The sequence below is a fragment of the Polyodon spathula genome, chromosome 9, assembly GCF_017654505.1.
Source record: "Polyodon spathula isolate WHYD16114869_AA chromosome 9, ASM1765450v1, whole genome shotgun sequence".
Taxonomy (NCBI): Eukaryota; Metazoa; Chordata; class Actinopteri; order Acipenseriformes; family Polyodontidae; genus Polyodon; species Polyodon spathula.
In genome coordinates, this window is record NC_054542.1 from 7,850,146 (window position 1) to 7,877,138 (window position 26,993).

The 26,993-nt window shown below is 43.4% G+C and overlaps 1 protein-coding gene across 1 annotated transcript; it reads left to right on the plus strand.

Moving 5' to 3' along the window:
• Positions 1–345: 345 nt before the first annotated feature.
• On the plus strand, positions 346–26,377 carry LOC121321265 (vascular endothelial growth factor receptor 1-like). Its single transcript, XM_041260166.1, has 16 exons — positions 346–356; positions 795–915; positions 3,995–4,103; positions 5,252–5,557; positions 7,600–7,746; positions 7,995–8,123; positions 8,243–8,284; positions 11,858–11,964; positions 13,204–13,390; positions 16,394–16,507; positions 18,377–18,465; positions 18,980–19,133; positions 19,884–19,981; positions 20,762–20,884; positions 25,935–26,046; positions 26,178–26,377. The coding sequence occupies exons 1-16, from the start codon at positions 346–348 to the stop codon at positions 26,279–26,281; spliced, it is 1,953 nt and encodes a 650-aa protein (XP_041116100.1). The 3' UTR covers positions 26,282–26,377.
• The last annotated feature ends 616 nt before the right edge of the window (positions 26,378–26,993 follow it).

A 26,993-nucleotide genomic window follows, 5' to 3' on the forward strand; every position in this document is an offset into this window, starting at 1 on the left:
TCAGCTGCCTTCTGATACACTCAAAGCATACACTTGTAAAGAACTCGATAAAATAACGACAAAGAGAATGACAGCGTTTGGAGAGTTATGGGCTGTATCCAATTAATGCCAATAAAAAAAAATTACAAAGAAATAACATACATGTGTTAATTAGATTGAATCCACCTTTAAAAGCAATTGGTACTGATGGGAGTGTGCTTATTACATTGAAAGGAGACATTTTGCCACACAATCCTTACTAAGTTGAAAGTTGAATGTTAAATTCTTGAAAAGTATTCCTTAAAAAAATAAAAATAAAACCCAGCCGGGGCTTGCTTTTGGAATGCTATTCCTGAAGTGTTAGAGATGCAGATTCAGTGAGTGTTTTCAAATCTGCAGACAGACATAACTTTACTCCAGGATGTTTCTGAGCTTTCTTTTTTCTACCCAGCTGAAGAAGTTGTCTGAAACATTGTGAAATACATTTTTTAATCATTTAAACTTTTTGTGTACCACACCCCCTCCCCAAAAAATGTGTTTGTGTGTGTGTGTGTGTGTGTGTATATATATATATATATATATATATATATATATTCTTTTTATATAAAGCACTCTGTGGTTCTTACATGAAGGGCTCTATAAAAATGTTAAATTGTATTGTATTATATTACATCATGTTTCTTTCTTGACACTTCTCTGCTCAGGAAACAGCTGTATGTTTCATATTGTTCCATGTGTTTTTCACTACATGACCACATCTGCATTAAAACAATTTAATTGTTTCTTTTCTTTTTCACAATCTCTATTCTTCAAAGCTGCCAACTGCCACCTTCCACCAAGAGAACCCTTCTGCCAGTGCCTCCGAACTACAACTACACCGGCAACAGGATTCTGAGCATCAGTGAAAGGACAGAGGTGTTTGAGGGGAAGAACAAGGTATGTGTGACATGCAACCAAAACACCTGCCCGTCCTCACTCCTTAGTGTGCTCAGCCAATCAGAGGTTCCGACATCACTGTGTCAACCAATCAGAGCGAGCGTCTGAACCATTATGCAAAAGAGCCGGGCTCATCTGCATTCATGGTTTCAAGAGCTTTTAATCTCATCTCACTGACAGGGGACAGAATCTGCATCGCACAACACTGCTCTTTACACATGCAGCCTTTATGGAATGTGTATTTTCACCAAAAAAAAGGGATAACAGGATTCGATTGTTTTTTCTGTTACAGTTCAAGAATGTAGTTACCACTACTGCAATAAGATGGCCCATTGGTCTTGCACTTCTGAGTCTTCAGTGCTGTCAGTCAAAGCGAGGCAGCCAATGAGCAGCCACCCCTCAAGGTAAAACCTGGACGGGGCGGAGACACAAAACAAGGTGATATAGAGGGGCGTGTGAGGTGTTCTCTGATGGGCTGCAAGATCTTTTCATTGCCTTCCAGAAACAGCAATAAACTATCATTTGTTATGAATTCAGATTCATGAAAGAGTGCACGTCGTGCCTCGACAATGACAGTATTTGCTCAAACCTGATGTTATGATCAAGGCAACAAGGAAATGACCGTTAATTTATTTCTTTGATGATAAACTGATTAATCAAGTGTTGCAACAACACTCCGTTAAACGTCTGTCTGAATCAACAGTAAGCTGTGATTGATCTAATTAGAATACATATCTAAAAGATAAAACAAATCAAGATATTATTATTATTATTATGATGATGATGATGATGATGATATGAAGCTTTCCCAGAGAATTAGGTTCCCACACCCCAGGAACATTGCTGTCAGCACCCTTGATTCAGCTGGTCTAAAGAAAGGCGTTTCTCAACACAAGCGCTGCTCAAGGGTTCTGTTTACATTAAAGTTATGAAAACCAAAAGCATATTTGTATCTAAATAATGTCAAATGCCAGGGCAGGGCAGTTTGTATTACTAGAATTGAACCACTGACTAATCTCCTTGCTGCATCTCAAGCAGTATACCGGATAAAGAATGCAGTCATCCTGACTCTCTTTCATTGTGGTTAAGATGCTCGCTTGCAGTGCTCCCTGTTACAATAGTAAGAGCGTCAATACTGTTCATGCTTATTTACTTATGTAGCTTTTTCTTTATAAAACATTATTTGGTAACCCTTTGCATGAAGTGTCTCTAATTACTGTGTATTTACATGGTAGTTACTTAGTAAATACTGTGTACTTACACATAGCTACAATGTTATTATGCATAGTTACAAAGTGCTTAACGTGTACATCTTTTCTTGCAGATGTAAGCACACAATTAAAATGGGTAATGTTAGGGGAGTTAGGGTTATATCATGCAAAAAGATTTGCATATTAAGTACATTGTAACTATGCACAATAACATTGTAATTATGAGTAAGGACACATGTATTTACTAAATAACTACACAGTAACTAGATACACTTAATGCAAAGTGTTACCCATTATTTCTTAAAAAAAAGCCCTGAATAGGATTTTTTGGGGATATATATGAATGATATGTATATGAATACAGAATACTGGTACAAAATCATTTCTCATTTCTGTAATTAATTAAATATTTTGAAATTATTAAAGATTTGTCAAAATCCCAGTACATTGTGTACAGAGCATGCAGCACAATTCCAAATTGAAAATAACCCTTTCCCATGTAATAGCCCTTCCCGAGTCAGTCTTCACTGCCGTGGTTTGCAGTGCTGTTGTATTGAGAAGTCTTGTTTTTCTGCTGCTGTATTATTATGCCGAGGACTGATCGGTTCTGTAATAGGCTACTCAGCAGCATTATGCCAAACAGGAAGTCATCTGTGTGCCTGCTAAGACTGTTTTCACTGAGTTTCCGGCACAGATGTACTGCATGCAGGATTGTAACGAAATAAATACAAATAAAAGCAAAATAAAACGAGGTAATGGGGACTAATGAGCAGTCCCGGGTGCTGTAAATAGTAACAGGCTTACTGCGGTAATTGCCCTGGGTTCTAACCGAGGGTTTGAACCCATTTGCTGTGGCTTTGATTAGCGTGAGTGATATTATCAATGGTGCTACTTTTCTTCTGCTGCTCCTTCTGTAATCTGGAGCACATATTTGAATAGATATTTCAAAGACAGTGTTATAGAAGGAAAAGTTGCTTCCTGGTCCTCAGATTCTGATTGGCTAGCTGCATAGGAAATGATTTGAGACCAGGAAGAAACAGTTCAGTTTTTTTTTTTTTTTTTAATTTATATTGTTGTGCTTCAAAAAACATGTTAATCCTGACATGAAAATGGAAAAAATAAGCACAACCCCCCCCCCCCCCCCCCCCCCCCCCCAAAACCCAAGGTCTTCAGTACAAAAACAAAGAAAATTGATTTTAAAAACAATCTCTAACACAACATATCAGAACATCTAAAGATGCAAGGTGCAGTTCATACAGAATACTGTATATGCACACAGACCCCCTACAGATCATACAGAATACTGTGTATGAACACAGACCCACTACAGATCATACAGGGTACTGTATATGCACACAGACCCACTACAGTTCATACAGAATACTGTATATGAACACAGACCCACTACAGATCATACAGGGTACTGTATATGAACACAGACCCACTACAGATCATACAGAATACTGTATATGAACACAGACCCACTACAGTTCATACAGAATACTATATATGCACATGGACCCACTACAGTTAATTTAAAACAGCTTTATTAAAATACATAACTGTTTTGGAGTGGCATTTGGACTAGGATGCAGATCAGGTTATTAGTATATATGCACTGTGTTCTAAAAGATATGGACAGTAATACAGTTAATGATAATATAATGTAGTGGAGCCCTGGGAGTATTCTTCCTATGATTTATTCCTCCGTTCACGCCTCTGTTGTGGTGAATGTGATTCTCTGTTGGCAGTCAGGATTGCCGTTTTGTTTCCCTGCAGTCATGGAAACTCTGAGTCCCGCACGGCGTCACTGTTTAGACAGATGGCTGTTGCTCAGCAGTGTTATATCCCTATTGTTTTTTCCACAGACGGTAGGGGTCCTGGTGGTGGCTGAGGCACAGGTTTCTGGGGTCTATCGCTGCCTGGCTACCAACAAGGTGGGGAAGGACAGAAGAAATGTCAACTTTATCGTCACAGGTATGTGGGTCTGTGCCATCAACTGAACCCCACTGCTCATAGGTGGTATTGCATATTACCAATAACACTTTACATTAAGTCTCTCTAATTGATGTGTATTTACATAGGAGTTACTTAGTAAATACATGTGTACTTATACATAATTACAATGTTAATCACGCCTGTGCTACCACCTCTACCGTCAACACTTCAGTTTTCAGAGAGGTGAACCTTTACTGTACTGTTGTACCATACCAGTCTATTACACTTTGTTCTGAATTAGCAGTGGGACTGATTGGAAAAGCACCTTCTGTGAGGCTCGGGGCTGATACAGCACCACTAGGCCGAACGTTCCCATAGCAACAGCCGTGTGCAGTGGAATGCTCAGTGCTGGCACACAGCACTGCGGAGGGAGGGCGGTGTGTGTTAGCTGCTACTCAGGGTGAGACAGGAACCCAGCAGGCTTATCTTGCTGATTTCCCAATGTCGCTAAACGCATTTTATTTTGAGATTCCAAGTGGTGCTTGGCAAAGATAAACACTATCTTCCATCAGGAAGCTAGGCAGCTATTTCCACGGGAAGTTTCAAATACGCTAAAGTAAATAAGACCTACATAATTCTTTCAGTCATGCATGGAACGCTGTCACTATAGGTGAAAAGCAAGGGTTGAGTAGGGAGGTTACTGTAGTTTTTAACAGTCTGACGTGCTAGGTGAGCCCAATGTGCAGTTTGTGGATTTTTCTTTTAATTTTTCTTGATCTTTCATGACAATATAAGCTTTCTTTATAACATGTGATGAACATTTTACAATTAAGAAACAACATGTATTTGTTTAGAATTATTTTAACAATGGCAAACTTTGTTGGAGAGAATCTAGCAGGGCAAGCAGAACTTGACTTGTCTACTAGACCCTAACGATCAATAATCAATGCATTGAGAAGACTAGAACAGTATTTAAAACCACAACACTAAAAACATGTGCAGAAACAAGATCCTTCAAACAAACTATTGAAAACATGAATATAATATAATCAAAGCGGGAGTCTCAAAACTGGACACCAGGGCGAATTGTCCATCAATGGATTTTAAATAGAGCCATGGCGAACAGTAATCTTTAACTCAACGAATTGCTGCATCTCACCTTCCTTCCCATCTGTACTTCTTCACAGAGGTACCCAATGGGTTCAGCATTGAACTGGAGAGGGTCCCCACTGAAGGGGAAGACTTGAGACTGGCCTGCAAAGCCAACAGGTTCTTATACACCGACGTTGCCTGGACCATAGAGAGTGGGGCTGACAGCGGTGCAGGTCTGGCCCTTCCTAACAGCAGAGAGGGGGTGCAGGGGGAGTACTCAGACACTATGCTCTTGGAGGTGAAGAACGTCTCCCAAGAGCACTCTGCCACCTATGTCTGCACAGCGAGACACGTGCACACCGGGAAAGAGGTGCGACTGAAGAAGAGGATTGATGTCATAGGTGAGGACCTTTTTCACACAGAGTGTTATACATGCCTGGAATAGCCTACCAGATTACCTAGTGCCTATCTAAAACACTGGGAGCATTTAAAAAAAACAGTTACTGTCCGATTAGATTAGATCTCCCTAGTGGAGCGAAGGGTGTGCTAACAAGGGATGAGCCCTGATGAGCCGAACAGCCTTTTCCTCTTCCCAAACGTTTCTTAGGTTCTGCTATGTTCTTATAATAGGTGAGGACACGGCTTCCAGGGTTTAGCAAGCATATTCTTAAACAGTAAGGGGCCTGGAGCAGTTAGCTGCTTGTTAGACAGCTGACTGATATACAAACATCTACAGAATAAAAATGAATGAATAAATCAAGTGAAGCATTTGATCATGATTTGATTATAAGGCCTGTATCCAAGACTGTCCGCATGTGTACAGTAGCTGTCTAAAGCATGAATTATGACTGATCTTTATAAATGAATACAAGCAAGGGAATGCCAGGAAATGGGCTACAGAGGGAATTGTTAGCATATACTACAGCATCGCGGCAGACAAAAATAGCCTGGCTGTTACAAGAATGAGAGTGCAGGAGTCTGGTGAACATCCCTCACGGGGGTGCTGCTCCGACCAGCCTCCTGCTCCTGGGAAAGCACTGCAGATCACTTCCTGTCCCTGGACCCAGAGCCTGGGCCGGCTTTCACATGGGAATGGCTTTTGTGGAGCAGGGAAGAGTGAACAATAGCATTTCCATGCCATGCCAGTTTTACAGAGCACTTAAAACGCTGCAACAACAGTCAGAAAATTAGACACTGTCAGGCAGAACCAATTGTGTGAGAAGGTTTTTTGTGTTTTGTATTGTTTGTTTGTTTGCATTGATTTGCAAGCAACTTGTGTTCTTTATCTCACTAGCAAGGCAGCGGCTAGATGTAATGCACCTGTTCCTCCTAACTCCCCGTGTGGAGAATAATTCTAGCATAATGACATTTTCTCATGCGAGAGTGTAAGGGGAAGTGTAAGGCACTGGCTTGCGCACCTTGTTTTAAAGTGGACTGCCAGATGTAACAATGGGCAGGCTGGCTAGAAGGCGGCAGATAGAGAGTCCAGACATGGATTGCAGGCTCAAACACAGAGCGCATTTATTTTAGTAGTCAAATTCTTCAGCCCATGCCTAGCCTAGTTCCATGGTAGGTCCATTTTATAACACACATGTCAGTCAGGTACTTCTATTTTTTAGCCCGCTGGTTAACTCACGTTATGTGTCTGTATGCATCTGAGGCATGTCTTCTGCACAGCTCTCCGCCCTCCTCGGAACCGAGAGATATTACACAAAGTGCAACCCATGAAAGAGCACATGGACCACACAGCCTCCTAAGAATCTATACACAGTCTCATAACAACAAGAGGCTTGATCCACTTTGCTTCTTGTGTTAACATTTGTATTCCTTGTTTTAAACTGTAAAAAACCGAACTGCATGTTTTATCCCGGGAATCAACTAAGAACTACAAAAAATGAACATATTGATTTAGAATATGAATGAATGCATTTGTTTTATATAGGGATGTACATACTGTAAAAGAGTAAGTTAGTAGCTGGTCACAGTTGTATAATCCCTGATACCTGAAGAGGGCAGTCATTACATGTTTACACATTGATTCAAATAAAATAAAAAGGTTACTCTCCAGATAAGCACAGTTCCTGTCTGAAAGCTGTTAATATCCCAGAAAACAAAAACAGAAAGCGAGGAAACGTGGGGCCATATTCTCAAACCATTCACCCCCATGCTTACTGAATTGAAAACAAAGCGCTGATGTTCCAAATCTTCAGATCAATAACCCGGCTCTTCATCTGAGAGCTCCGACACTATGAGAGCTCCTACACAATGTGCTCCTTAGTTGCTTCTTGAAAGTTTTGCATCCTTTAGCAGTTTTATTTTCATTTCACAAACACATATGCCACAGTGGTAAATGGTTGATGAATATCTCCCGTAGTGTAAATAGACAGACCCAGACACTGCACACAGCTGGTGCTGACTGTTCCATGTGATGTCATCTCTTTAGCCCAGGAAGCCCCTCTCCTGCTACGGAACCTGAGTGCCCAGCAGGTGAATGTGAGCAGCTCCATCACTCTGAGCTGCCCGGCGGAGGGTGTCCCAAACCCACACATCACCTGGTATAAAGACAGCCTGAAACTACAGCAGGGATCAGGTGAGGAGGACGCTCTGTCCAGCTTTCACTGAGACCATGTGGGGAAACCTTGGAGTCTCGGAGCCGTTTCTTATTGTCTGCATCAAGCAGAAGTCTTGATTATGATCAATGAAGGTGAGGGATAGTGACACTGGCTGCAGTCAGGGGGGAGTCCTCACCAATGGACTACACTCATTCCTGACCCAGCCCTGTTTTTAAGTCCTGGGGATACTGGCGTGATTTAAAACTGAAATACCTTTTCTGAGCAGGCATCATCCTGGCACCAGGTGGCAACCTGACCATCAAGAGGATCAAAGAGGAGGACGAGGGCATGTACAAGTGCGAGGCGACCAACCAGAAAGGGTCTGCGGAGAGCTCCGCCTACATCGCCGTCCAAGGTAACCGCTGCATTCCAAGGAACAAGACCAGTTTGGCTCTCGATTCGTGTTTTTCTTTTTTTTTTTCCTCTTTGTGATTTACTTCTTTTTCCTTTTTACCCTGCTCCGCTCTGACTAAGCTGCTAACCAAAGTGGAGTTCTTGCTCTGGCTGGGGGAGCAGGTAAGTGTCTCCTTGACTAATGCATGATTGCTTTTCCTAAACCAGCATAGTGTTGTGTAATCTCAGCTGGGGGGTTGAGACCATGAAACAAGTTCCTTCTTTGGTATTGTTTGATTCCTTATGGTTTTAATGGCATGGTACCAGAGTACTGCACCTCATTTTTATGGTCATATCATGATAGAGGAAGTCTAAATCTGCGAGAAAATATGCAAAAAACTGCAGACATTTTAATGAGGTATCTGCGGAGTGTTCTGCAGAAGCATCTTATGTGTTTAGGATAATAATGGCTTCTAGAAATTGAAATCAAGTAAACAGAATCATATCAAACAATGCCTGGGTTCAGTGCTTCCAATTTAATATAGCAATCATGTTTGTCAGGAAAATCTTTAGAAACTGTCAAACCAAAACCTCACATGGGAATGGAACACATTCTCAAAGCCTTAACTCCAGTCATTAATTAAACTACTTTTTTGAAGGAGACAAAATAATCTGTTAATTTAAGAAAACTGGAACCTGGACAGCTTCTGTATTCCAGTTGACTTCAGCAGTCTGTTTATGAGAATTAGAATGACAATGCAGCTGCAAAATGTGGTGAATCTGTGGATGACTGTATTCTGTGGGAGCCTCTGAATTCTGTGATTTTTGAGGAATTCCGTTATCTGCAGATTGGACTGCTTCTCCTCATGCGTTATTACTCCCCTTAGTTCAGGAATGCCTGCCAAATATAGTATGACTGTACTGTTTCTCAGTATAAGTGAATCATGTTTCCTTTCCAATGTAATATTAGAGTGTTATCGAGTACCCTGCAAACCCTACAAATCTTTCTCCTGGTGAACGTTCCAGAGTAAAAATTGAAAAAAGTAATTCCCTAGTTTATTTGTGATTACAAAAATGCCAAAACTATTGGGAATTTGTTGCAGAAACATTTAAATAAAATAAACTGTGAAATGGACAACACGGGATAGAGCAAAGATAAAGTCATGTGTTTCTTGTACACACTGCAGGGAGTTCTGCAAACACTTTAATAGGGTGTTTTGGTTATTTTCCCTATATATATTTTCTTACTTGTTTAATATATTCGTATGTGTGCTTCGAATATTCCACGTAGAGCTGTATTTTACCAGATTTGCTAACAAAATGTAGGTTTGTCAACCATGCTTCTGAAAAGACTCCTAACCCTTTAAACTGTGCGTCCCACAACTATGTTCAGTTGTACACTCAAAGATAACGCCTGTAGCTCATGTTGACATTGAGATCTCACAGACCAGGCTGGTATTAGAGATAAGGCAGGTCTGCTGGGGGCTTCACACTGAGGTGTTGTGGTGTAATCTCTGGCTGGGGTTGTCTCAAGGTTGTCCAGTCTAGAGGCCCTCCTGACCTGTGTGGTGAGGATGAATTATCACCGACACTGTCTGCACTGAATCCAGCTGCTCAGGAAACAGGTTTCGCTAGCAGACCACATCTCACTGTGAATCTCAAAGACCAGTTCTGTGGTTATTATACCACAGGCACAGTAGATGAACGCTAAGCATACCATCTTGAAACTCTCATTAGCGCGGTTAACAAACAAACAGCATTGACATTGCTGGAGGACAGTAACCTGCAGATATGACCAAGAGTTTTGCATCATCTAGAATTTTAGGATTGAGACATAATTAAAAACTATATGAACATCATCTTTTATTTAACATCATGCAATTAAAGAAACTACTAAATGATATCGCAAAAGTCTAATGGAAGCCATAATTGTAGTACAGTATTCCATGTTGTATTTCGAAATGTCACATTAATGTCTCAAGTATATGGAAAACTACAAACCGGTATGTAATTCAATATGTTAACGTACCATTATTCAGCAGGTTTCATTCGAATTTATGAAGCAAAATGTGTTCATTCTGTATAGAGGGTGATGCAACACTTTGGACACACCGTGATTTCAATCAGAGAATCTTACACAGACGCTAACCCGTGAATGTGATTTCAAATAGGTATAATGTATCCTACTTCTCAGACTGGATACAAATGCAAGAGGCTGCATGTTTGTGCAGTACATTGGTGTGAGTGACCATGGATCAAGCAGGGGGTGATTGCACAGCCCAGCCCCTTTCCAAAAGCAACCATCTAGACACGGGAGTGCTGCCCTTGTTGTTTAACTTAACTTTAACTCAACTTTTTTTTTTTTGTTAGGAAGGAAACTGTCTCCCATTTTTATTTCCCTCGGAAAAGCGCTGAAACGTTTGACAGATAAAAACGCCAGGTTATTTTTGCATGAATGCATGAATGAAAAAAGAGACTGGTGTTTGTATTCCAACATGTTTGTTATGCTTAGCTGAAGTGTGTTTACATTGCATTGCCAGTGATAATACGAGGGATTGTTTTTGTACTAAACATAGACGTGTAATTGCAGAGCACTTTGGAGAGTGCTGGAATTCTGTGTGCAGAGTGTTGCCTTTAGCAAGGCTTCACCTGCAGCTATCAGCACCTCTATAGTGCTAGCCTGCATTGGCTTTCCTTACCAAATGAAATGGCAGTGCAGCTGTAAAACAATGTGAGTGAATGGGTCTGTTCAGCGGGTCATTGCTGGGGCAACCATTGTGCAAGCTATTGGTAGACTCTTACTACATTTCCATATTTAGACCTCAGTGCCATGAAACAATACACAGTGCTGCTGGAAACCCATTGCTGTCCATTGGGGCTATATGAATGTCAGTGTGCCGGACCGCTGTTGTTCAAACTCAGTTGCATTGCCATGTCTGCTGTTAATGCTCAGGACTGCTTGGGTTTTTTGCTCATGGTTTCTTGCAGATAATGCTTTGAGATTCTGTAATGTTAGAGTTATTGTTCAGTGGTCGTGCTTTTCTGTGAGGGTTGGCAACCGTGTAAAACACTTGAATGAAGCTCGTAACATTTCTATAACTACATGAGAACTCCTGAAATATAAGACTAGTGTGTTTTTAACCAATGTGTCTTCTGTCTCACAAACAGCGGTGTGTCCAAATGTGTTTTTTAAACAGTCATGAATAAATCCATGTAGTAAACACAGTATGTGTATAATTAAACAAGTGATGAATGCAATCCATCGGGGACTGTTGAATCGGTCTGAACAGAGGCAGCTCGAAACCCCACACCCTAGAAACATTACATTTGAACCAAATCTGTAGTTTTAGATACTTTTCAAGACAAACAATACACTGAACAGACCAGATGAGTCAAATGCCCTTTTTATGATTTACAGCTGCACACTGTTTCAGCTGAGTAGATCCCAATGGGCTATTTACTCCAAATAGTCGTTGGTACAATTTTGTTATGAAGGAAAATCAGGTCACATTATAATTCTCATGCAAACCCAAAAGCACTTAAGACTGGCTAACTAAGTACTCTGAGGTGTTTATTATGTCTAGTCTGCTCACTTTATTGGGCAGATTTTTCCATTTGAATAATGCCGATCTGCAGTAAAGAGCTCTGAGAATGTTGCCCATTAGAATATAAGCAGTCCAGTGCTCAGTGAAGGCGTGAATGATCTTGTTACCGTGTTTAAAGCTGTGTTCCTCTGTCTCTCCTGGTGTTCCTCAGACTCAGCAGAGAAGTCCAATGTGGAGCTGATAGCACTGAGCTGCTCCTGTGTGGCCGCCACACTCTTCTGGCTGCTCCTGACTCTCTTCATCCGCAAGCTGAAAAGGGTGAGCGATTATTATTATTATTATTATTATTATTATTATTATTATTATTATTATTATTATTATTATTATTATTATTATTATTATTATTATTATTTATTAATGTATAATGTATTTAATAATAATGTATTTTATTTATTTATTTACAATTAATGCTGATATTAATAATAAGTCATTTAGTTTAGGTTAAACCAGACATCGTTGTCACTTCACACCAACAATAACCGATAGAAGTGTTAAACATAGCATTGCTGTCATGTCTAAGGTGCAGTTGAGAAGGAACTAAGTCCTCCTCATGCTGAACACCAGCATCAGACGTTTGGATATTGGACCATATTTGAACACCCAGTGGTGTGTTACTGCTTTCTTAAAATGACTTTATAGGGATATAACTAAATATGCTTATCTTAAAGTTAACCTTATCCATTTTCCCAGAGTTAGCTATACAAAATCTAACCGCTTGCAAAAGAGCCTGGCTCGTCTGCATTAGTGGGTCTGGAGCTTCTAACCTCTCATCTCACTGACAGGAGACAGAATCTGTAACGGCACTGCATCACACAACACTGCCTGTTACACATGTAGCGAGAAAGCGCTGTTCAGTGTGATCTCTCCTGTAGTTATTTTAATACTGACCACAGCAGATCTTTGTGTTCCAAGGCCGTGGAAACAATCACTTATGTAAGGGTTTTGTCATGGGAAAGCCATTTTAAAAATGCTGTGCAGTTCAGTACTGTATGCAGTGCCATCAGCCCTTACTGTAGATAAACAACAACGTCTTGAATCGCTGCTAATTATTTTAAAACCTTGATGTGACCCAAGGGATTATTCAATGGAGTACAACCTTTTTTGAATTTATTTATAGCACCGAGTAGGAGAAAGAGAGCACTGCCAAGTTTAATAGAGTTACCTTCCTGAGGGCGGACCAGAACGATGCTTGTGTGTGTCAACAAGAATCTGAAAGAACTTTAAAAAGAAAAAAAACCTAAATAAAAAAACACCACGATTAATTGATAGCTCTTCTTGTTAAACAAACCTGAAAGTGAGAGTATCGAGACTAGTGTAAACACAAGTCTGGCAGGCTAAGCAAGGGGCTGCTAATGAAGGATGCAACTCATCATACAAAGACACAACGCCCTGGGAATGTCGTGAGCCCCCAATGAACCTGCCAGTTTACTTCAGGGGCATTGATTGAAAGAATGCGTGATCTTCTTATCATAGATGAGTGGTGTTTGTGTTCTCCAGCCCAGTTCTGCGGAGGTGAAGATGGACTACCTGTCGATCATCATGGACCCGGGGGAGGTGCCCCTGGACGAGCAGTGCGAGAGGCTGCCCTACGACGCCAGCAAGTGGGAGTTCCCACGAGACAGGCTAAAGCTAGGTACCATGCGTCACCCCTCCCACTCTCCCACTGATCAGTGCAGAGACAATGGCTGAGGAGGCTTCCCAAAAGAGGCACTTCTGTGATACCAGCAATTTGTGTTCTTTTAAACACCCCCTCTACCACCATCACCAAACTGAATATAACCAACTCTGAGACAACACTGCCTTTATCTCTGCTCTAGACGCCTAACTGAAGTTGCTTTATGTGCTGGTATTTCATATATATATATATATATATATATATATATATATATATATATATATATATATATATATATATATATTGTAATTTAAAAGGGTCATTTTGGGGGTTATAAATGATTATGATGGGTCCCTAATTATTGTTATACAAATCAAGTATTATTTTAAATAGTAGAGTATAGATTTTATATAACCATGTATAGCAGAGCCCCAAACTACAGTGCTGACACATCTTCCTTTTAGGATTGTAAAGAGTACGACTCCTATAAGCATCAGCTCTGCCCCCATCCTGACATGTGATCTGCAATACAAAGGGTTGCAAAAATTCTCAAACCATAGCAGGTCTCAGTTTCGACATCTCAGAACTTGTTTTTGATTATTTTTCCAGACTGTCTTGTTAGAGCAGGTCTCCGGTGTCTCTTTGTGTCGCCTCTTCGGTTTCTTTTCTTCTTTTTATCAGCACACAGGTGCAGCAAGCAGACCAGTCTCACAAGTGTGTGTATGACAAACTGGAGTTTCAACTAGTTTCAATAGATAGCTTCTTCACTTAACCCTTTCATGCATGGGGACGGATACAAAAACAAACCTCTTTATGTGGGGACGTGTGGAAGATGCAAATGCATGCTGAGGATGCCATTCCTCATATAACAAAGGAAAAAATGGGGGGGGATCAATAAAAAAATGTAATTAATAAGGGCCCAAAATAACAACAGCATTTCACATTTCTGTAGTGCTTTTCATCACAAGGATCCCAAAGTACTTCACACATACACACACGCACCAAAAACAGTCTAATATAATACAGAATGTGGTTTCATTCATGTCACATTTGAGCAGTGAGGCCTCAGTCTGTGTACGTGAAACCCAATTTAATAAGAGGAAAAGCTGCTACAGCATGTGTGCTTACAGAACCCCCATTCCATGTACAAGAAGCAGTTTGCCTTTGCTGTAGGTTGTCCGTATACTTCCTGATTGCTTTGCTTATTTTGGCTGTCAAAATGCTCATACAGTCATGTGACCCCCCCCCAATGCTCTGCAGTCTGTCTGCACTCCTCACAGAGCTGGGGACAGATGGTACAAATACTCTCCCCTCCACTGCATCACGCTGTCTACACTCTCCTCTCCACTGTATCACACTGCTCTGCACTCTCCACTCCACTGCATCATGCTGCTCTGCACTTTCCACTGCATCATGCTGTTCTGCACTTTAACTTCAACATGCTGCTCTGCACTCTCCACTGCATCACACTGCTCTGCACTCTCCACTGCTTCACACTACTCTGCACTCTCCACTGCTTGCACACTGCTCTGCACTCTCCACTGCATCACACTGCTCTGCACTCTCCACTGCATCACACTGCTCTGCACTCTCCACTGCTTCACACTGCTCTGCACTCTCCACTGCTTCACACTGCTCTGCACTCTCCACTGCAAACACTGCTCTGCACTCTCCACTGCATCACACTGCTCTGCACTCTCCACTGCATCACACTGCTCTGCACTCTCCACTGCAACACACTGCTCTGCACTCTCCACTGCATCACACTGCTCTGCACTCTCCACTGCATCACACTGCTCTGCACTCTCCACTGCATCACACTGCTCTGCACTCTCCACTGCATCACACTGCTCTGCACTCTCCACTGCTTCACACTGCTCTGCACTCTCCACTGCTTCACACTGCTCTGCACTCTCCACTGCATCACACTGCTCTGCACTCTCCACTGCTTCACACTGCTCTGCACTCTCCACTGCATCACACTGCTCTGCACTCTCCACTGCATCACACTGCTCTGCACTCTCCACTGCTTCACACTGCTCTGCACTCTCCACTGCTTCACACTGCTCTGCACTCTCCACTGCATCACACTGCTCTGCACTCTCCACTGCTTCACACTGCTCTGCACTCTCCACTGCTTCACACTGCTCTGCACTCTCCACTGCTTCACACTGCTCTGCACTCTCCACTGCTTCACACTGCTCTGCACTCTCCACTGCTTCACACTGCTCTGCACTCTCCACTGCATCACACTGCTCTGCACTCTCCACTGCATCACACTGCTCTGCACTCTCCACTGCATCACACTGCTCTGCACTCTCCACTGCTTCACACTGCTCTGCACTCTCCACTGCATCACACTGCTCTGCACTCTCCACTGCTTCACACTGCTCTGCACTCTCCACTGCTTCACACTGCTCTGCACTCTCCACTGCTTCACACTGCTCTGCACTCTCCACTGCTTCACACTGCTCTGCACTCTCCACTGCTTCACACTGCTCTGCACTCTCCACTGCTTCACACTGCTCTGCACTCTCCACTGCTTCACACTGCTCTGCACTCTCCACTGCTTCACACTGCTCTGCACTCTCCACTGCTTCACACTGCTCTGCACTCTCCACTGCATCACACTGCTCTGCACTCTCCACTGCATCACACTGCTCTGCACTCTCCACTGCTTCACACTGCTCTGCACTCTCCACTGCATCACACTGCTCTGCACTCTCCACAGCTTCACACTGCTCTGCACTTGCCCACTTCTCTGTCCGCTATGATTTGGCAGCTGTCCTCTTACTCCTTTTTTTTTGGCAGTGTATGATTCTCTCCTACAATTCAAGGAAGTAGCCGCTCTTACCAGCAGAAATTGATAAAGCAATTCCAAAGATGGGGAGTATGATATAGGGTATATCATACCCAGATTTCACTCCTCTACAGCAGCGATTCTGACATTGCTGAATTATTATTATTATTATTATTATTATTATTATTATTATTATTATTATTATTATTATTATTATTATTCACCCCATCCTCTCTGCTTTGCTAATTACAAGTGTTTTTTTTTTCCACCAGAGGGCGCTACAGCCAGCGAGTACAAAGCCTTGATGACAGAGCTGAAGATCCTTAGCCACATTGGACACCACCTCAATGTGGTGAATCTGCTGGGAGCCTGCACCAAGTATGGAGGTGAGGGACCAGCGCTGTGCACAGAAAGCAAGAGCACTTGAACATGTTAACACAATGAAGCATTGGCTATAGCATACATATGGACCTCCCCTAATAAATACACACAAACATAAGCAGATACGTGTACGCATACATATATAGATAATTTCATAGATACAAACATACATACATACATACAGTGCCTATAGAAAGTCTACACCCCCTTGAACTTTTTTCACATTTTGTTGTGTCAGTGCCTCAGAGTTTCATGCATTTAAATGAGGATTTTTTTCACTTAGCTACACACCATACTCCACGTTGTTAATGGGAAAAAAATTTGATTGCGAAAAAAATTATATATTAATAATACAAAACTGAAAGATCATAATTGGATAAGTCTCCACCCCCCTGAGTTAATACTTGGTGGAAGCACCTTTGGCAGCAATTACAGCTGTGAGTCTGTTGGGATAGGTCTCTACCAACTTTGCACACCTAGATTTGGCAATATTTGACCATTCTTTTTTACAAAACTGTTCAAGCTCTGTCAAGTTCCTTGGGGAGCGTTGATGGACAGCAATCTTCAAGTCATGCCACAAATTTTTAATTGGATTTAGGTCGGGGCTCTGACTGGGCCACTCAAGAACATTTACCTTTTTGTTCCTTAGCCACTCCAGTGTAGCTTTGGCTGTGTGCTTTGGGTCGTTGTCATGCTGAAAGGTGAACTACCGTCCCAGTTTCAGCTTTCCTGTAGAGGACAGTAGGTTTTTCTCAAGGACTTCTCTGTACTTTGCTTTGTTCATTTTCCCTTCTATCCTGACAAGTGCCCCAGTCCCTGCCGATGAGAAACATCCCCATAACATGATGCTGCCACCACCATGCTTCACAGTAGGGATGGGGTTCTTTGGGTGATGTGCTGTGTTGGGTTTGCGCCAAACAACACTTTGCATTTAGGCCAAAAAGTTCCATTTTAGTTTCGTCAGACCGCAAAACTTTTTGCCACATGGCTACAGAATCTCCCGAGTGTTTTATTTGCATTCTTCAAACGGGATTCAAGGTGGGCTTTCTTGAGTAATGGCTTTCTTCTTGCTACCCCAGCACACAAGCCAGATTTGTGGAGTGCTTCGGATATTGTTGTCACTTGCATACTTTGACCAGTCTTGACCATAAAAGCCTGTAGCTCTTGCAAAGTTGCCATTGGCGTCTTGGTAATCTCTCTGCTCAGTCTCCTTCTTACTCGGTCATCCAATTTGGAGGGACGGCCTGATCTAGGCAGGGTCTTGGTTGTGCCTACACCTTCCACTTCTTAATAATCGTCTTGACCATGCTCCAAGGGATAGTCAAGGCCTTTGATACTTTTTTGACATTTATCCAACCAAGCTATTTCAGTTTTTTTTTTTAAATTAATTTTCTACAAATTTCTAGAATATTTTTCTCCCTTGGAAGTTGTGGGGTAGGATGTGTAGATAAATAAAAAAAAAAAAAGAAACTATTTTAATGTTTTTTAATTCCAGGCTATACTGTCACAAAAGGCGGACATTTTGAAAGGGGGTGTAGACTTTCTATAGGCACTGTACATCCATACATACATACATAGAAACAAAGTTAATGGAGGCATGTCACACTGATGAAGGCACGTGAGTGTATCTCTTTTATCCTGTCTAATTCAAGCTGGAAGGTATCATTTTAACCCCTACTGCAGGAGTCTGTTGCTACACTTTGCTCCCGTTAAGACCACTAGTGCTTCTGTCTTTACCCCCTACAGAACTTGAGGCAGTAACATGCGGGTTGGTACCAATTTATTCTAGATGCTAGGTTCTGGTCTGACAACCGTGTAAAAAATGATTGGCAGTCAAGGGGTTAAAATACAGTGATTTCTATCTCCTTCATAAGGCCCTCTAATGGTGATCGTGGAGTACTGCAAGTACGGAAACCTCTCCAACTACCTCAAGAGCAAGAGGGACGTGTTTGTGCAGCACAAGGTAATGAGCAGTGCAGCACCTCCACTGTGCAAAGCAAGCCTGCCTGTGTTCTGGTACAGTGTCTGATAGCGGCTCTCGCTTCTCTCATGAGCTCACCTTCTGCCCCATCAACCAGACTGCAGCTCTTGTGTCAGATGCATGCTCAGGCCACAGCTGTAAACCCCACAAGAGGTTTATTAGGGACTGCTCCCTGTCACACAGACACCTCCTGGAGCCTTATCATGATTCCCTTACAAAATGCAATGAACTGCTGTACAACTGTAATTAACTGCAGTATAATGCAGTGGACACAGAAACCTCCCAGTGCAATACAATGTACTGGTTTGCAAGGTTTATAAAAAAAAATATGTATTTGCTCTATATATGATAACACATATCGTCTGGGACAACATTCCAGGTGATGAAACCTGGGACCTGTCAAAGGTAAATCAGATATCAGATCACGTCTTCAGCTCTGTGAATGTGGCTCTGAGTGCTATGGCCCCTGGTGTTCTTGATTGGTATCTCCTTGCAGGACTGGGCCCTGCAGCGTGAGCCGATGAAGGAAGGTGCACCGACAGCAGGAGCTCAGAAGGAGCGTCTGGCCAGCGTGACGAGCAGCGAGAGCTTGGCTAGCTCGGGCTTTGAGGAAGACAAAACCCTGAGCGACATCGGGGAGGAAGAGGAGGGTAGGTATGGGTTCCTTCCTGCCGCTTCAGAGCTGGGGATATTTTTACTCCATCTCGTGGATCTCTGCACTCCTTCCTGATTATCAATCTTACAAACATCCGTGGGAGACTAAGATGGGAACAGTATGCAGTGGGGTGGAGCATGTATGTAGACATAGCAGCGATAGTGCTACGTGATATCACTGGGTTTGCATTGCTATCAAAATCTCACGTACAGAATCGGAACTTTGTGAGCTATTTACAGAAGTGCTTTCTTTCTTTTATTTTTATATAAAATAAAATATAGTTTGATATCTGTGAATTTGGTAACACCTGCTTTGCTTCCTATGAAAGTTTGATGAACTTCGGTGTTTATTTGCATTCTAAAAACTTATTTAAGTAAGTGTTTAAATAAGGTAAATGTTCTTTAAGTAGCCTATGTGAAAAGGTTTTGTAAATCCAGCCCGCAAACAACAGTCATGCCTTGGATTCTGAGATGGCAACGCAAAACACAACACTGGAAAAGAGCTTCTTTTTAAACTCCTATTCAAAAAACCATACACGCTGGACTGGAGCCACACTTCAAGAACATGATCGGATCGAGGAAAACCACGTTTTAAATACAGTACACGACTCACACAGAATTGTGTGCTGAGTACCTGCAGTGAAGATCACTGAACTGCAGTATAACTCTTTGCGGTTAATGAACCTGTATTGTGAAGTGTATGGTCTCTTGTTGATTAGATTTTTGTAATATTATTTTTTTTGCAGACGCCGATTCCTTTTACAATAAACCGATTGTGATGGAGGATCTGATTTCCTACAGCTTCCAAGTAGCGCGGGGCATGGAGTTCCTGGCATCCCGAAAGGTCAGGGTGCAGGCTGTAGAGAAGCAGATGCGCTAAGCACTGTGAAGACCAGTATGCAGTGTAGCAGTACAGTCTGCAAATACAAAGGACAGGAGTTTACTTCTATTGGGCATTGAAAAAACATATCACTTTTGCACAGAGCACAATATGTCACCTACTGTAAGATTAACGAGGCATGGTAAAGAATATTAATAAACATGGCAATCCAGGGTAAACTATGGGAAATGCAGAGTACAACCATGGGAAAAGCATGAGGGTAAAACTACAAAAATACTGTAGCAACCTTTTATAAGCGTTACCCACTATAATCCTTGATGACTCAGAGACACGTTAGTAAGCATTGAAAATAATAATCTCTGCAGAAACACCTAGAAAGAATCATTCAGAGCACGTGCAGAGTCATGCAATGGTAAGAACATGCAGCCCTTTAGGTGGTTGGGCGGAGTGTGTTTCAGTCTGCTTAGAGTCGCACAGTGAAGCCCTGTCTACTAATGCCCTGGCCGGGATGTTTAGGCTACACCTTCGGATTCCAGTGGACATCTTCTCTGTTGTTTTCAAAGGCTGGACCTGAGGAACTAGCACAGACTTCCTATACTCCTCAGCACACTTCCCTCAGTGAAATTCACAATGAATTTTTTCTTTGTTTCACATTGTCAGACAAACTGTGTAAATAGTGATATCAGGAATTAAAAGAGCTGCATTCTGATTGAGCTGTGATGTGTGTGTGTGTGTGTGTGTGTGTGTGTGTGTGTGTGTGTGTGTGTGTGTGTGTTTCTACAGTGCATCCACAGAGACTTGGCAGCAAGGAACATCCTTTTATCTGAGAACAATGTGGTCAAGATCTGTGACTTTGGCTTGGCTAGAGACATTTATAAGGATCCTGATTATGTCAGAAAAGGAGATGTAAGTCCAGGTTTGGTGTTTCATATTTTTTTCTGTTTGTTTTATTTCGTGCCAGAACTGGACATCAAAAGCTCTGGGATGCTCATAATTACAGAAAAGTGTACCAAGTTTGGACAGGCTGCATAGATATTAGAGGCTGATTTCCAAAACTTGAAGTACAAATGTTGGAAGCCTGGGTGAAAATGAAAAGCTAACGTAATCGTATTAATGATGCCACTGACCACTAGGGGTGTGCAGAAACTCAGAATTGCCTTTAAGAAGTATTTATTTATCGGCAGGTATTCAATAAACCCATTCATTAATGTGTTGATTTCAAAACAAGAAAAGCTGTCCTTCCCTCACCTTTACAACTGAGTATCAACCAATAGCAATTACCCTCTGCAGTGTGTTTTAAAAGCCGATTGGAAGCGAATTCTCCTCTCATCCGAGGCGCTGACATTTTTACTGGTGTGTGACTTTTCATTGGATGACAGGAACACATTTTTCAAATCAGCTTTTAAAACACTCAAAATAATACACATTTATTTGCTCAGTGGCTGGAAAAAAAAAACAAATAAAAAAATGATCTTGCAGAGAAAATAAATGTAATGCCTAATTAGTGCAGAGTAACGCTGTTGTTTGTGCTGCCAGTTATTCTGATAAAGGAATTAATATGAAGGGCCTGTGTACCAGATCAGCGAGGGCTCTTTGTGGTTTGTCACCATCTCTGATGCAATGTACATTTTTAGCTTATTTATTAGATATGAATCATTCAACAACTGCCTGCTATTTTCAACAGTGCAGCACAGAAATCATGCTTTTAAAAATATCTGTCAAGCTATGCATCATACTGATCCATTATTGCTACTAAATGCTGCATCATTGTTGAACTGGACAGCAAACTCTTTTCTGATTGAGGGTTAAAAGAGTAAGTAGAGGGGTTCTGAAAAATACAGCGTTCCACATCCCCGCGTGCTGCTACAGCTCTTTAAATAATGTACAGACGTTTTAGAAAAGAGCTTCGAAACAGACTTTAAAATTATGAGTGGAAAAAGTTGTCAGGATGTTAACAATGAAAAGAACAATGACAGGTGTGTTATTTAAACAGTTGTAGCAGCACGCGGGGATGTGGGACGCTGTATTTAAACAGTTGTAGCAGCACGCGGGGATGTGGGACGCTGTATTTAAACAGTTGTAGCAGCACGCGGGGATGTGGGACGCTGTATTTAAACAGTTGTAGCAGCACGCGGGGATGTGGGACGCTGTATTTAAACAGTTGTAGCAGCACGCGGGGATGTGGGACGCTGTATTTAAACAGTTGTAGCAGCACGCGGGGATGTGGGACGCTGTATTTAAACAGTTGTAGCAGCACGCGGGGATGTGGGACGCTGTATTTAAACAGTTGTAGCAGCACGCGGGGATGTGGGACGCTGTATTTAAACAGTTGTAGCAGCACGCGGGGATGTGGGACGCTGTATTTAAACAGTTGTAGCAGCACGCGGGGATGTGGGACGCTGTATTTAAACAGTTGTAGCAGCACGCGGGGATGTGGGACGCTGTATTTAAACAGTTGTAGCAGCACGCGGGGATGTGGGACGCTGTATTTAAACAGTTGTAGCAGCACGCGGGGATGTGGGACGCTGTATTTAAACAGTTGTAGCAGCACGCGGGGATGTGGGACGCTGTATTTAAACAGTTGTAGCAGCACGCGGGGATGTGGGACGCTGTATTTAAACAGTTGTAGCAGCACGCGGGGATGTGGGACGCTGTATTTAAACAGTTGTAGCAGCACGCGGGGATGTGGGACGCTGTATTTAAACAGTTGTAGCAGCACGCGGGGATGTGGGACGCTGTATTTAAACAGTTGTAGCAGCACGCGGGGATGTGGGACGCTGTATTTAAACAGTTGTAGCAGCACGCGGGGATGTGGGACGCTGTATTTAAACAGTTGTAGCAGCACGCGGGGATGTGGGACGCTGTATTTAAACAGTTGTAGCAGCACGCGGGGATGTGGGACGCTGTATTTAAACAGGCTGTATGTTGTAGCAGCACGCGGGGATGTGGGACGCTGTATTTAAACAGTTGTAGCAGCACGCGGGGATGTGGGACGCTGTATTTAAACAGTTGTAGCAGCACGCGGGGATGTGGGACGCTGTATTTAAACAGTTGTAGCAGCACGCGGGGATGTGGGACGCTGTATTTAAACAGTTGTAGCAGCACGCGGGGATGTGGGACGCTGTATTTAAACAGTTGTAGCAGCACGCGGGGATGTGGGACGCTGTATTTAAACAGTTGTAGTAGCAGTTGTAGCAGCACGCGGGGATGTGGGACGCTGTATTTAAACAGTTGTAGCAGCACGCGGGGATGTGGGACGCTGGTTGATGTGGGACGCTGTATTTAAACAGTTGTAGCAGCACGCGGGGATGTGGGACGCTGTATTTAAACAGTTGTAGCAGCACGCGGGGATGTGGGACGCTGTATTTAAACAGTTGTAGCAGCACGCGGGGATGTGGGACGCTGTGTTGTAGCAGCACGCTGTGGGACGCTTATAAACAGTTGTAGCAGCACGCGGGGATGTGGGACGCTGTATTTAAACAGTTGTAGCAGCACGCGGGGATGTGGGACGCTGTATTTAAACAGTGTGGAACGCTGTATTTAAACAGTTGTAGCAGCACGCGGGGATGTGGGACGCTGTATTTAAACAGTTGTAGCAGCACGCGGGGATGTGGGACGCTGTATTTAAACAGTTGTAGCAGCACGCGGGGATGTGGGACGCTGTAGCAGCACGCGGGGATGTGGGACGCTGTATTTAAACAGTTGTAGCAGCACGCGGGGATGTGGGACGCTGTATTTAAACAGTTTAGCAGCACGCGGGGATGTGGGACGCTGTATTTAAACAGTTGTAGCAGCACGCGGGGATGTGGGACGCTGTATTTAAACAGTTGTAGCAGCACGCGGGGATGTGGGACGCTGTATTTAAACAGTTGTAGCAGCACGCGGGGATGTGGGACGCTGTATTTAAACAGTTGTAGCAGCACGCGGGGATGTGGGACGCTGTATTTAAACAGTTGTAGCAGCACGCGGGGATGTGGGACGCTGTATTTAAACAGTTGTAGCAGCACGCGGGGATGTGGGACGCTGTATTTAAACAGTTGTAGCAGCACGCGGGGATGTGGGACGCTGTATTTAAACAGTTGTAGCAGCACGCGGGGATGTGGGACGCTGTATTTAAACAGTTGTAGCAGCACGCGGGGATGTGGGACGCTGTATTTAAACAGTTGTAGCAGCACGCGGGGATGTGGGACGCTGTATTTAAACAGTTGTAGCAGCACGCGGGGATGTGGGACGCTGTATTTAAACAGTTGTAGCAGCACGCGGGGATGTGGGACGCTGTATTTAAACAGTTGTAGCAGCACGCGGGGATGTGGGACGCTGTATTTAAACAGTTGTAGCAGCACGCGGGGATGTGGGACGCTGTATTTAAACAGTTGTAGCAGCACGCGGGGATGTGGGACGCTGTATTTAAACAGTTGTAGCAGCACGCGGGGATGTGGGACGCTGTATTTAAACAGTTGTAGCAGCACGCGGGGATGTGGGACGCTGTATTTAAACAGTTGTAGCAGCACGCGGGGATGTGGGACGCTGTATTTAAACAGTTGTAGCAGCACGCGGGGATGTGGGACGCTGTATTTAAACAGTTGTAGCAGCACGCGGGGATGTGGGACGCTGTATTTAAACAGTTGTAGCAGCACGCGGGGATGTGGGACGCTGTATTTAAACAGTTGTAGCAGCACGCGGGGATGTGGGACGCTGTATTTAAACAGTTGTAGCAGCACGCGGGGATGTGGGACGCTGTATTTAAACAGTTGTAGCAGCACGCGGGGATGTGGAACGCTGTATTTAAACAGTTGTAGCAGCACGCGGGGATGTGGGACGCTGTATTTAAACAGTTGTAGCAGCACGCGGGGATGTGGGACGCTGTATTTAAACAGTTGTAGCAGCACGCGGGGATGTGGGACGCTGTATTTAAACAGTTGTAGCAGCACGCGGGGATGTGGGACGCTGTATTTAAACAGTTGTAGCAGCACGCGGGGATGTGGGACGCTGTATTTAAACAGTTGTAGCAGCACGCGGGGATGTGGGACGCTGTATTTAAACAGTTGTAGCAGCACGCGGGGATGTGGGACGCTGTATTTAAACAGTTGTAGCAGCACGCGGGGATGTGGGACGCTGTATTTAAACAGTTGTAGCAGCACGCGGGGATGTGGGACGCTGTATTTAAACAGTTGTAGCAGCACGCGGGGATGTGGGACGCTGTATTTAAACAGTTGTAGCAGCACGCGGGGATGTGGGACGCTGTATTTAAACAGTTGTAGCAGCACGCGGGGATGTGGGACGCTGTATTTAAACAGTTGTAGCAGCACGCGGGGATGTGGGACGCTGTATTTAAACAGTTGTAGCAGCACGCGGGGATGTGGGACGCTGTATTTAAACAGTTGTAGCAGCACGCGGGGATGTGGGACGCTGTATTTAAACAGTTGTAGCAGCACGCGGGGATGTGGGACGCTGTATTTAAACAGTTGTAGCAGCACGCGGGGATGTGGGACGCTGTATTTAAACAGTTGTAGCAGCACGCGGGGATGTGGGACGCTGTATTTAAACAGTTGTAGCAGCACGCGGGGATGTGGGACGCTGTATTTAAACAGTTGTAGCAGCACGCGGGGATGTGGGACGCTGTATTTAAACAGTTGTAGCAGCACGCGGGGATGTGGGACGCTGTATTTAAACAGTTGTAGCAGCACGCGGGGATGTGGGACGCTGTATTTAAACAGTTGTAGCAGCACGCGGGGATGTGGAACGCTGTATTTAAACAGTTGTAGCAGCACGCGGGGATGTGGGACGCTGTATTTAAACAGTTGTAGCAGCACGCGGGGATGTGGAACGCTGTATTTAAACAGTTGTAGCGGCACGCGGGGATGCAAAGCCAGTGGGTTTGATTTGGGCACATTCTAAGTGGCACAGTCAATGAAAGTCATTGCTAAAGCCAGTGGGTTTCATCTGCTCTCTACAGGCCAGGCTTCCTCTGAAGTGGATGGCCTTGGAATCTGTTTTTGACAAGCTCTACACGACTCAGAGTGATGTGTGGTCCTATGGAGTGCTGCTGTGGGAGATCTTCTCTTTAGGTCAGTACAGAACGTTTAAGAGCAGAAATGGGAGGCCGCTGGATGTGTAGCATGACCGTTCCTCTTATCAGATTGACCTGTGACTGGCCGCTGCTGTTTCTGCGCTGACCCTTCCATGTTATTGTGTTTAGGAGCTTCTCCATATCCTGGCGTCCAGATCGATGAAGATTTCTGCAGCAGACTGAAAGAAGGGACAAGAATGCGAGCTCCAGAGTATGCAACACCAGAAATGTAAGCCCTGCAGTGTAACATTACACTGAGCGTCACTGTCAGCACAGTACACATAGCATACTGGGACACTGCCCATGTGAAGTGACGCTTCACTGCCGTTCTAATGTCAGTGTCATGCACACTTGGCGTATATATATATATATATATATATATATATATATACATACACACACACACACACACACACACACACACACACACACACAAAAATACTGGTGCATCAATTGTTATCAATTTACTACCAATGCAGAATGGCTGTGTATATGGCACAAACATTTTTCATTTTACCAGTGCATTGCAAAAACATGCTCTGGGGTAAACCACCAGTCATACTGTTCCACAGCCACAGGTAGATATAATAATGCCTCAAAGAAAACAGAAACACATGAGATAGTAATGTTTACGATGTGTTTGGCTGCTGTGCTGAACCCGGCTGAAGCACAGGTGGGAGGCTAGTTGTGGGGATCTGTGAAAAACAAGCAAATGAGATGCCATTAATTTACCTATTTTTAGCCTGGGCAGCTAATGCTGTGGTAAGACACTACCGATTAAACCACATGCAAAGGAAGCTAGCTGCAGTAGCTGTGAAAGGGGAAGTCACAATAGCTGCATGGCTAATTGGACCTTGAATATGTAAAATGTGTATTTAATCTGCAAAACCTTTTCTTATAAATGGCAGTGGTACCATTAGTAGGATTCTGGCTCTGTCTAGAAGA

Bases quoted from the DNA above. Each gene is read 5' to 3' on its own strand.
- LOC121321265 (XM_041260166.1), top strand. The intron at 7,747-7,994 runs GTGAGGAGGACG...TTTTCTGAGCAG, and splicing joins GAAACTACAGCAGGGATCAG to GCATCATCCTGGCACCAGGT. The intron at 16,508-18,376 runs GTGAGGGACCAG...CTCCTTCATAAG, and splicing joins AGCCTGCACCAAGTATGGAG to GCCCTCTAATGGTGATCGTG.